Source organism: Odocoileus virginianus, chromosome 6 (assembly GCF_023699985.2).
Source record: "Odocoileus virginianus isolate 20LAN1187 ecotype Illinois chromosome 6, Ovbor_1.2, whole genome shotgun sequence".
Taxonomy (NCBI): Eukaryota; Metazoa; Chordata; class Mammalia; order Artiodactyla; family Cervidae; genus Odocoileus; species Odocoileus virginianus.
The window spans coordinates 5,179,449-5,191,269 of NC_069679.1; the positions used below are offsets into that span (position 1 = coordinate 5,179,449).

General features: G+C 39.9%; 1 protein-coding gene across 1 annotated transcript; it reads right to left on the reverse strand.

Moving 5' to 3' along the window:
- Window positions 1-8,776: 8,776 nt before the first annotated feature.
- LOC110139523 (large ribosomal subunit protein uL22) lies at window positions 8,777-9,358 on the reverse strand. The gene is given in 1 exon segment (XM_020897450.2): window positions 8,777-9,358. A coding segment is annotated over 1 exon segment (498 nt). The 5' UTR covers window positions 9,345-9,358; the 3' UTR covers window positions 8,777-8,846.
- Between the last annotated feature and the right edge of the window lie 2,463 nt (window positions 9,359-11,821).

Genomic DNA, 11,821 nt, shown 5'->3' on the forward strand with positions numbered 1-11,821 from the left:
AAGAACTGTACAAAAAAGATCTTCACGACCCAGATAATGACGATGGTGTGATCACTCACCTAGAGCCAGACATCCTGGAATGTGAAGTCAAGTGGGCCTTAGGAAGTATCACTATGAACAAAGCTAGTGGAGGTGATGGAATTCCAGGTGAGCTATTTCAAATTCTAAAAGATGATGCTGTGAAAGTGCTACACTCAATATGCCAGCAAATTGGAAAACTCAGCAGTGGCCACAGGACTGGAAAAGGTTAGTTTTCATTCCAATCCCAAAGAAAGGCAATGCCAAAGAATGTTCAAACTACCGCACAATTGCACTCATCTCACACTCTAGTAAAGTAATGCTAAAAATTTTCTAAAGCCAGGCTTCAGCAATATGTGAACCTTGAAATTCCAGATGTTCAAGCTAGTTTTAGAAAAGGCAGAGGAACCAGAGATCAAATTCTCAACATCTGCTGGATCATTGAAAAAGCAAGAGTTCCAGAAAAACATCTATTTCTGTTTTATTGACTATGCCAAAGCCTTTGTGTAGATAACAATAAACTGTGGAAAATTTTGAAAGAGATGGGAATACCAGACCATCTAACCTGACTCTTGAGAAATCTGTATGCAGGTCAGGAAGCAACAGTTCGAACTGGACATAGAACAACAGACATTCCAAACAGGAAAAGGAGTACGTCAAGGCTATATATTGTCACTCTGCTTATTTAACTTACATGCAGAGTACATCATGAGAAACGCTGGACTGGATGAAGCACAAGCTGGAATCAAGATTTCCAGGAGAAATAACCTCATTTATGTAGATGACACCGTCTTATGGCAGAAAGTGAAGAATTAAAGGGCCTCTTGATGAAAGGTGAAAGAGGAGAGTGAAAAAGTTGGTTTAAAGCTCAACATTCAGAAAACTAAGATCATGGCATCCAGTCCCATCACTTCATGGCAAATGGATGGGGAAACAATGGAAACAGTGAGAGACTTTATTCTTCTGGGCTCCAAAATCACTGCAGATGGTGACTGTAGCCATGAAATTAAAAGACGCTTACTCCTTGGAAGGAAAGTTATGACCAACTTAGAAGCATATTTAAAAGCAGAGACATTACTTTGCCAATGAAGGTCTGTCTAATTAAGGCTATGGTTTTTCCTAGTCATGTATGGATGTAAGAGTTGGACTATAAAGAAAGTTGAGTGCTGAAGCATTGATGCTTTTGAACTGTGGTGTTGAGGGAGACTCTTGAGAGTCCCTTGGACTGCAAAGAGATCCAACCAGTCCATCCTAAGGGAGATCAGTCCTTAGTATTCATTGGAAGGACTGATACTGAGGCTCAAACTCCAATACTTTGGCCACCTGATGTGAAGAGCTGACTCATTTGAAAAGACCCTGATGCTGGGGAAGATTGAACGCAGGAGAAGGGGACGACAGAGGATGAGATGTTTGAATGGCATCACTGACTCAATGGAGATGAGTTTGAGTAAACTCTGGGAGTTGATGTTGTACAGGGAGGCCTGGCATGCTGAGGTCCATGGGGTCACAAAGAGTCGGAAACGACTGAGCGACTGAACTGAACTGAACTGAAGTGGGAGCTTTGACATGACAGTAGTTCACATTCTCCTGGGAGCTCCTTTCCACCAGTTTCTGCTGGGTGCTATGAGAACTTTTGGGGCAGGAGCCTGGTGAGAAGATAGCCCTCAAAGACACAAGCGTGCAGGTAGTGGTTGATCTAATATTCTCTGGTGATGAAACATTGACCACTTCCTCAGACTTTCTCTTTCTTTTTTTTTTTTTCCAGACTTTCTCTTATATGAGTAAAAAACATTAACCACTGCTAGAGAGAGCATAACTTCCTGCCTTCAGGGCCCAGGCACAGATCCACTGCATCTGGGGAAGGAGTAAATGCAAAAAGGTTTGGCCTCTGGGGAGAGGTAGAAAACCTCTTTGGCCCAGGATACTGCACCAACACCAAGTGGAGATCTGCTATCAATGGGAGAAGAGCAGTTCACCACTGGGGGAGTTTGAGACTGTGGGGTGACACAGGTAAGCAGGACTGGCCCAAAGCTGAAGATGGAGAAGGAGAACAGATACTCTGGCACCCAGGTCTGACCCAAGTGCAAGATGACTTCAGCCCATCCCTGAAGGAGCATGCAGACTGTATTACACCAAAGGTAAAAATAATAAAATCCAAGCCTGTTTTCATGGATTTGATCCACTCAGTCTCTCACACTAGTGGCCATGTATAAGTATTATTTATCTTTCTCAACTATTCTCCACAAGATGTGTGGCATTCAGTCAAAAATTCTAAGACTTAAAAAAAGTAAAACAATTCATAGTCAAGAGATGAAACAAATGACACAACTAAACTCAGAAATGACCCAGATATTGGAAATTGTGAGACAGAGACTTTTAACTATGATGAATGTGTTAAAGGATTTACTGGAAAAACAAAAGGCAAGCTTGAGCATATCTGCCGAAAATAGGCAATTATAAGTCACCAGAGTGGACTTGAAAAAAACCAAAATAGAACTTTTAGAAATAAAAATACAATAGCTAAAAATTTAAATTGGACACAGCTGAAAAGAAAGTGATAACTAGAAGATAGATGATAAAAATTATTCAAAATATACCACAGAGAGACAAAAAGATGAAACATACAGAAAAGAGATTAGAAGTCTAGGATGATGGAGAGATAAAGATTAACATCTGTTAATAATTAATAGGTGTTCCACAAGGAGAAGAGGGAGAATGGGGCAGAGATACCAAATATGGAGACAATTACTGAGGATTTTCCAGAGTGATGAAAGATACCAATTCACAGATTCAGAAGTTTATAAATTTCTAAGTGGATTAAATAAAAAGAAATCTGTACTAGACACAGAGTGAAACTACGGAACATCAAAGGCAAAGAGAATCTTAAAAGATGTCAAAGAAAAAGACCAATTACATCCACACTATTGGAAACTGGACAACAGCTGAATCAGAGGCTGTGGCATGGTATTTTCAAAAGGCTGCAAGAAAAATATTTGCTAACCCAGAATTTATATCCAGTGAAATTTTTTTTTGAAAAGAGGATAAGATAAACACAGTTCAGAATAGCAGAGACTGAGTGGCCATCAAGAAAAATAAGGAGATTCCGGATATTTATTTCATGTGGAAGGAAAGAGATCCCAGATGGGAGGGCAGAGAAGACAAAAGACATAAAGAAGCAAAGTGATAAATACCTGGGTGAATCTGAATGAGCACCAAGAGCATAAAACACTCATAAATGCAAAATTTTAAAGAAAACATGATGGAATTAACATATTAACGACAACAATGTATAAGTAGGGAAAGGAGTGGATAGAGATGATTACTTTTAAGGTCCCTGGGAAATGAAGATGGTTATTGATTAGTCTTAGCTTGTGACAGGCAGTAAGTATGCATTTTGTAACTTTTAGGGTATCCACTAAAAGGATAGAAAACTTTCACACGGTGAGAGGGAAAAAATGTAGGTACCAAAAATAATCAACAGCAAGAAAAGAAAATAAATGAAACATAGAGCAGGTGGGATAAATAGCACAAAATAAGACAGCAATTTAAACAGAAATGCTAGTAAACAAGTGCTAATGGGTCAAATATTCCAATTAAAAGACCATCAAGCAGGATCAAAAAGTCAATACAAAGTTTATAAAAGACATAAGTTAAACATACAGAAAGGTTAAAGGTAAAAGGACAGAAAAAGATATGCCATTCAATTTCTAGGTAAGAAAAAGTTGGTCAGGTTAGACAGCCTTAATATCGGATAAGAAAGACATTAAGGCAAACAGCATTATTGAAGATAAAAAATCACTTCATAATAATAAAATGTTCAATTTGTAACACTTGTAAATTCGTGATCACCTAAGAACAGTTTTCACACTGTTCATGGGGTTCTCAAGGCAAGAATACTGAAGTGGTTTGCCATTCCCTTCTCCAGTGGACCACGTCTTGTCAGAGTTCTCCAATATGACCCATCCATCTTGGGTGGCCCTACAGGGCATGGCTCATAGTTTTCATTTAGTTAGACAAGGCTATGGTCCATGTGATCAGCTTGATTAGTTTTCTGTGACTATGGTTTTCATTCTGTCTGCCCTCTGCCTGATAAGGATAAGAGGCTTATGGAAGCTTCCACATAGGAGAGACTGACTGTGGGGGAAACTGGGTCTTGTTCTTATAGGCAGGGCCATGCTCAGTAAATCTTTAATCCAATTTTCTGTTGATGGGTGGGGCTGTGTTCCCTCCCTCCTGTTTCACCTGAGACCAAACTATGGTGGAAGTAATGAAGATAACGGTGACCTCCTTCGAAAGGTCCCGTGCACCCATTGCCACACTCAGCGCCCCCGACCCTGTAGCAGGCCTCTGCCGACCCACGCCTCCACCACAGGCTCCTGGACACTTCACGGGCAAGTCTGAGTCAGTCTCTTTTGGGGTCACTGCTCCTTTCTCCTGGGTCCTGGTGTGCACAAGGTTTTGTTTGTGCCCTCCAAAACTCTGTTTCCCCAGCCCTGTGTAAGTTGTGTAATCAATTCGCACTGGCCTCCACAGTCAAATTCCCTAGGGGTTCTCAGTCCCTTTGCCAGATTCCCAGGTTTATTGACTATGCCAAAGCCTTTGACTGTGTGGATCACAAGAAACTGTGGAAAATTCTGAAAGAGATGGGAATACCAGACCACCTGGGCTGCCTCCTGAGAAATCTGTATGCAGGTCAAGAAGCAACAGTTAGAACTGGACATGGAACAACAGACTGGCTCCAAATCAAGAAAGGAGTACGTCAAGGCTGTATATTGTCACCCTGCTTATTTAACTTATATGCAGAGAACATCATGTGAAATGCTGGGCTGGATGAAGCACAGTTGGAATCAAGAGTTCTGGGAGAAATATCAATAACCTCAGATATGCAGATGACACCACCCTTATGGCAGAAAGTGAAGAGGAACTAAAAAGCATCTTGATGAAAGTGAAAGACGAGAGTGAAAAAGCTGGCTTAAAGCTCAACATTCAGAAAACTAAGATCATGGCATCTGGCCCTATTACTTCATGGCAAATAGATGGGGAAACAATGGAAACAGTGACAGACTTTATTTTCTTGGCCTCCAAAATCACTGCAGATGGTGACTGCAGCCTTGAAATTAAAAGACGTTTGCTCCTTGGAAGAAAAGCTATGACCAAGCTAGACAGCATATTAAAAAGTAGAGACATTACTAGGTCCATCTAGTCAAAGCTATGGTTTTTGCATAGTCATGTATGGATGTGAGAGCTGGACCATAAAGAAAGCTGAGTACTAAAGAATTGATGCTTTTGAACTGTGGTGTTGGAGAAGACTCTTGAAAGTCCCTTGGATGGCAAGGAGATCAAATCAGTCAATCCTAGAGGAAACCAGTCCTGAATCTTCATTGGAAAGACTGGGGCTGAACCTGAAACTCCAATACTTTGGCCACCTGATGTGGAGAACTGACTCATTGGAAAAGACCCTGATGCTGGGAAAGATTGATGGCAGGAGGAGATGGGGATGACAGAGGATGAGATGGTTTGATGGCATCACTGATTCAGTGGACATGAGTTTGAGCAAGCTTCAGGAGTTGGTGATGGACAGGGAAGCCTGGTGTGCTGCAGTCCATGGGGTCGCAAAGAGTCAGACATAACTGAGTGACTGAACTGAACTGAACTGAATAACAGTTTTAAACTATATGACACAAGTTTAATAGTTCACAAATTATCAAGTGTCATTTAATAAGCTTAATCTTACTTTGCCTGACCACAGAATATTCATTCTTTTTGAGCATACATGGAACATTTACAAAAACTGATACGTGTTGAACCATAAAGCAAGTCTTAATAATTGTTAAAGGACTAAAATCATACAGAACATACCCTCTGACCACAATGCAGTTAATCTAGAGGGAAAAGAAAGACCAAATGATAACTAGGTTATGTAGAGTTAAAGGGATGGGTAGACAAATCTAAACTTTAGATAAAAATCTGGGAGTCATACAGTTTATTAATGGCAAAACCTGGAATTAAACCTGAGTCTCTTTCACATTCATTTAGTGGCATGATACCATATAAAGGCTTTTCTGTCTTTTTTTTTTTTTTTTTTTGCACTGAAAAAATACTGCAATACTTCTTTTTGCACTGAAAGTCAATACATATAATACAGAAAAATCATACTAAAATGGCCTATTTCTGGATTATTGAATAAGCAGAGAATTCGAACATCTCTCCCACTTAGAGTTGTCTCATGTTCTCACACTTTATGGTTGTAGGTTGTAATTTCATAGTCTTTTAAAATATGCCTTTTTTTTTTTTAAACTAAGATCATCCAAGACTTAGTTTGGATAACCCAGGGTCAAGTTCTTATATAGGCCTTAAGAGCTATTAAAAATAACCCAGGGTCAAGTTCTTATATAGGCCTTAAGAGCTATTTAAAAAACAGATGGGAGTCTTGTGAAATATTCCAGACAGCCCTTCTGACTTGTAGTAGGTGAAATTTCACGTCAGCCTTTTAATCAAATAAAGTACTCATTTCCTCTGACCTTAGGTGCAGTCCTAATTTTCTGTTTCTTACGTAGATACTTTATGATAGTTACGAAGTCTGTTTCTGAAAACTAATTTTCCTCACATTTAAACATATTTCCTGGCTAGAGAAACAACATAACCTGCTACCAGTTCTTTGTGCCAGGAAACTTCTTCTGAGTGCATGGTTTCTTATGTTAAGAGTAACCAATGCATTTAAATCTCTTCCCCAAAGTTAGCAGAGTGGAACTCTAAGGATACATCAGCTTTAGATGGTCTTGACAAGTGTGAATGGTAAGTAAATCCCTACTGAGATACTAAAACAAGGTAGGATCATTCTTGTTTCTAAAGATAATTATACTCCAGGGAAGGAGAGAGGGGAGGAAGTTATTGGAAGACAGTTTCCTTAAAAAGAGTCTAAGGAAGCATCATTCAATTGTTCAATTGAAATACTTCATTCAAATTCAATTCAAATACTAACAATTTGTTTTGTATTTGACCTAATGTTTCACTTCTTATTTTTAGTTTTTGAGATGCCTATGTTGAACATGTTTCTTATTCAGGTTTGGTAAAAAGAGTTAAGAATATCTATATATATCCAGAAACATCTGGGAGAGGTGGTATTGCACTGTACTTAAGAGTATGGGGTGATTTGGACTGATTTGGACTGAAGAGTCTTCAAGTCCTTATTCTTTCAATAGCTAGCTGTATGGTGTTGTGAATTACTTAAAATTTTTACATCTTGGTTTCTTTATTGAACATACTGCTCATCACATAGTGTTGTGGATTAAAGGGGAGAATGCATAGAGAGCATTTGATAAAAACCTTCTTAAAGGTGGTTTTATTTATCAGAAACCTTTTCCTATTAGCAAAGTAATACATTCTTGTAACAAAAATTCAAAGAATACGGAAATCTAAAAAAGCACAATAATTGTCTCACTTCCCTCTGACTCTGATTACAGAACCAAGTGTTAACCACTACTAATAATTTGGTTTGTATTTGACCTAAATATTTCACTTCTTATTTTTAGAGTTTGAGATGCCTATGTTAGAACATGCTCCTCATTCAGTTTACTTTTCCTTTCCATATATAACGTTAGAAAAATGTTTCTTTCACTCTCTGGTTAAATCCATATTTAGTGTTCATACAGAGGTCTGGAAATAGAGGTTGTAGAAGAATCATTTGATCATAAATATGCTCCATATTTGCCTTAGAATTGGAGTTTGCTCTTCCAACCTGAACTTTAAAAATTAGCATTATTATACCTACAGTGTCCTTTGGCTGAAATGAATACCACCCTCCCATCCCCAGGCATCCCAGAGTACAATGCCTAAGAGCATCGTTCCGTACTGAGTAGCACATCCAGATGTCCTGTTAAGGGCAGCATCCCCCGTATGTCTAGGTATTGCTGTGCTAGTATCTGATGAATACTGCTGGGGGTGTGAATGTCGCATCAACTAAGAATGCTTTAACTGCATGTAACAGATAACCTGACGGTAGCTTAAATATGTAGGGTGTTATTTTACCTGATAAGAAGCCTGCAGATAAAGCAGTTCCCTGGTAGCACTAGGTTATGTTTTTGGATTTGCTGTCCATATTTTAATGGCTTGTTTCCCCTTCTCTGCAAGGCACTTGCTGAGGCTCAAGTGTCCAGCAATGTATTCAAGGCAGGAAAAAAGGAGGGAGGGTGGTGTCAGATAGGTCTTTCTCCATTTTATATGGAAAACAAAGGCATAATCAGAAGTCCTGGGAGACTTCTGTTTGTGTATCATACTTGGACCAGAGCTAGACCACACAGCTACTCCTACCTACAAAAGAGCTGGGAAGCAAGTCATGTATTTGGTTTCCCAATCTCTACATTGGGAAACAGCAATGGAAAATGGTGCAACCAATGCATAGTCTCTGGCACAAGGAGGGAAAGTGGGAGATGAGGGGGTGGATTATAACTGGTCTGCTGCTTTTTTTCTTCTTGTTGGTGCTGGTCTGAAGACACACCCCAGTCTTAGCAGTGAAGGTGACCCACAAGCTCTCCAATGAGAAGCTCCATACCAAGGGAAGGCCTGGATCCCCCCAACTGTTACATCTCTTAATGACCAGCTCCCTTGGTTCATACATAGTTACTTGCCCAGGGTGCCAGTGCCCCCTGAGGCAGGGTTGAGGCAGTTCTGACATCTGCCATCTCTTTTTTGTGTGTGTGGTTAACACTTGACATTTACTAATTAAGACAACCAACTCTTTTACTTTTATTTGCATTTATTTTCTGCGGCATTTATTCCCGGGCCATAAGTTTTTCTTTCTTCAGTTTCTTCTGGGATATCTTTTTCTTCTATGCAACCCCCTCTTCTGGTTTAGGAACAATCTGTTCTTTTTCAGTAAGGACCATCTCAATGTGGCAGGGAGAGCTCATGTAGGGGCTGATCCGACCGTGAGCTCTGTAAGTCCTGCGCCGCATCTTGGGGGCTTTGTTCACTTGGATGTGCTCAGTGACCAGAGAATCTGCATCTAAGCCCTTAAGTTCAGCATTACTCTCTACATTTTTGAGCATGTGTAGTAAAAATTCAGCACTCTTTTTGGGCCACCGACCCTGCGTCCAGCCCCACTGTTTGGCCTGTGCACACCTACCAACTCCATCATTTTAACGACGGAATGGCACACATTGCTTCTTTAAAGTGACATCCTTCAGATACTTGGTGGCTTTTCGGATATGCATACCCTTTATGGCCTGGGCAGTTTCACGAGTGTTCTTAAAGTGAACACGAAGATTTGAACCTCTTGATTTGCATGATTTTGTGGGGTTTTCTGGGTCGAGTGAATAGTGCACCATTTTTAGGGGTCAGCTCAGGCCACTTACCGGAAAAGCCATCTGCCATCTCTTGAGCACCAGGCTCTCTGTTGCTGTTCTCTGTCAGCTCAGTCATGCATTCAGCCAAAAATTATCATAACTTTCTACCCTCAAGGTTTGTTTTGGGTACTCTTCCTTCCCATCTTCCCTGCTCCTGAGCATGGTTGAGGGTCACTCTGGCCCACTGGGAAGACCTCTCAAAGTCCAGGTATCCTTATGCAAATGAGTCCACCCTTTATTGAATTTTGTCTGCCCAAGGGTTGTGGACTTCGTGTGCTCTTTTCTGTAGCCAGAGGATCCTGGCTTACACTTACTTAACAAGTAATAAGCATTCAAATGACTCTCTGAAGAACAAGGAATATCATCCAAGGTGACTGGATTGCCTACTTGCTTATCAGAGAAGTGGAGTTTGCCTCCTCCCACCTAAAAAAAAGAAAAGCTGGCTACACAAAAAATTAGAAAATATGCAGTAACTGCAATACTTGCACATGGCATAATTGATTCTGAAGTTTCATGCAACATATCTTTACATCATGTTATTCATTCATTCAACCATCTGTGGTGCCTATAAGTGCCAGACCCTAAGCCAAATACTATGGATATAAAGTGAAATCAGGCATTGTCCTTTACCTGAAAGACCTTAGCATCCAGTGTGTGTGGGAGATATAGAAACCATTTTTGCCTGTTGCCTTGTGCTAGGGCCAAGAGGTGCTTAGGATGATAGGGAGTCCCAGTGGATCCAGGGCAGCTGAACAAGCTAAGGGCCAGACAACTTTCTAGGGGAGATGATACTTGAGCTGAATTTTGAGTATAAGTAGAAGTTGCTAAGGGAATTTCCAAGGAGATGAAAGAGCATGGGTGATGACAGGATGTCCATGGTATTTTTTCTCTTGCACACACCAGGTCATTTCTGCATAAGCCAGCTCATTATACAACTGGTGCATGAAACAAGAGAAGGAGTTCCATACAGAGAGAAGGGTATTTGGTGAAACGGAGTCTAGGAGGCCAGAGAGGAACAGGAGCCAGGTACTACAAATTGATGTTGAACTAATGAGCTTGAACTCTGGATCATAGGTTGTAGATTTAAGTTACAAGCTTATTAGGTGATTTTCCCTTCTAAGAGTGAAAAAGTAAACTTTAAATATTTCTATTTTAATGAAAGGGAAAAGTTAAAACATCAATGCTGGGTTGAGTGCAAAGCCCCATGGTCTTCCCGAAAAGATAGGTCCAATTATTTTAGAGTAATAGTCCCTTTCTGCCAGTCTGTTTGCTAGCATTAGATTAAGTAGATTAAACCCTCTGAGGATTTAAAAGTTGTAGGTGAATGTTTTATCCTGGAAATTATAATGAATTAGAAACCCTCTAGGGCTGAAGTTATTTCCTACAGTAATTTTTCCAGGCTATTGGAGTACAATTTATTCCCCTGTAATATAAAATGCACAAAATGGGAACTCAGTTAGTAAACCTCTCTTGGCATCTCAGTTATTACAGTTCCAGGAAATGACAAAAATATGGGGAGAACAGAGACCAATATTTTCACATCAATTTTCTCTCTTTATTTTGGCTTCAAAGTGTTCCAGTATTTCTGTAGTTTCCTAGAAGATCAGGACTTTGAGAAGCAGATTCTCATCATGAAGTCAATATAATTCAAGTCAGAAAGGGTCAATTTTATTTTTAGCTTTTTTTTAAACTTTAAATTGCAGCAAAAACATTCATTTACTGGTTTTAAAACCCCTTATGTGTATACATACCACAGTGCTGCAATGAACATTGGGGTATATGTGTCTTTTTCAATTATGGTTTCCTCAGGGTATATGCCCAGTAGTGGGATTGTTGGGTCATATGATAACTTTATTCCTAGTTTTTGAAGAATCTTCATACTGTTCTCCATAGTGGCTGTATCAATTTGCATTCCCACCAACAGTGCAAGGGGGTTCCCTCTTCTTATGGAACATTACTCAGCCACAAAAAGGAGCACATTTGACTCAGTTCTAATAAAGTGGAAGAACCTAGAGCCTACTATACAGAGTTAAGTAAGTCAGAAGAGCAGATATCATATATTAACACATATATATGGAATCTAGAAAGATGGTACTGATGAACCTATCTGTAGCAGCAATGGGGATACAGACCTGGGACATGGCAGGTGTGGGGAAGATGAATTGAGAGGAGAGGGTATGATGAACTGAGATAGTAACATTGGAACATACACATAAGCAGATGTAGAATTAGACAGCCAGTGGAAACTTGCTGTATGACACAGGGAGCTCAAATTCAGTGCTCTGTGACAACCTGGAGGGGTAAGATGGTGTGGGAAGTGGAAGGGAGGTTCAAGAGGGAGAGGATATACATACACCTACGGCTGCTTCATGGTACCACATGGTGAAATCATATACAATATTGTAAACCAATTATCCTCCAACTAAAAATAAATTAATTAAAAAAAGAAACCCTCTTTA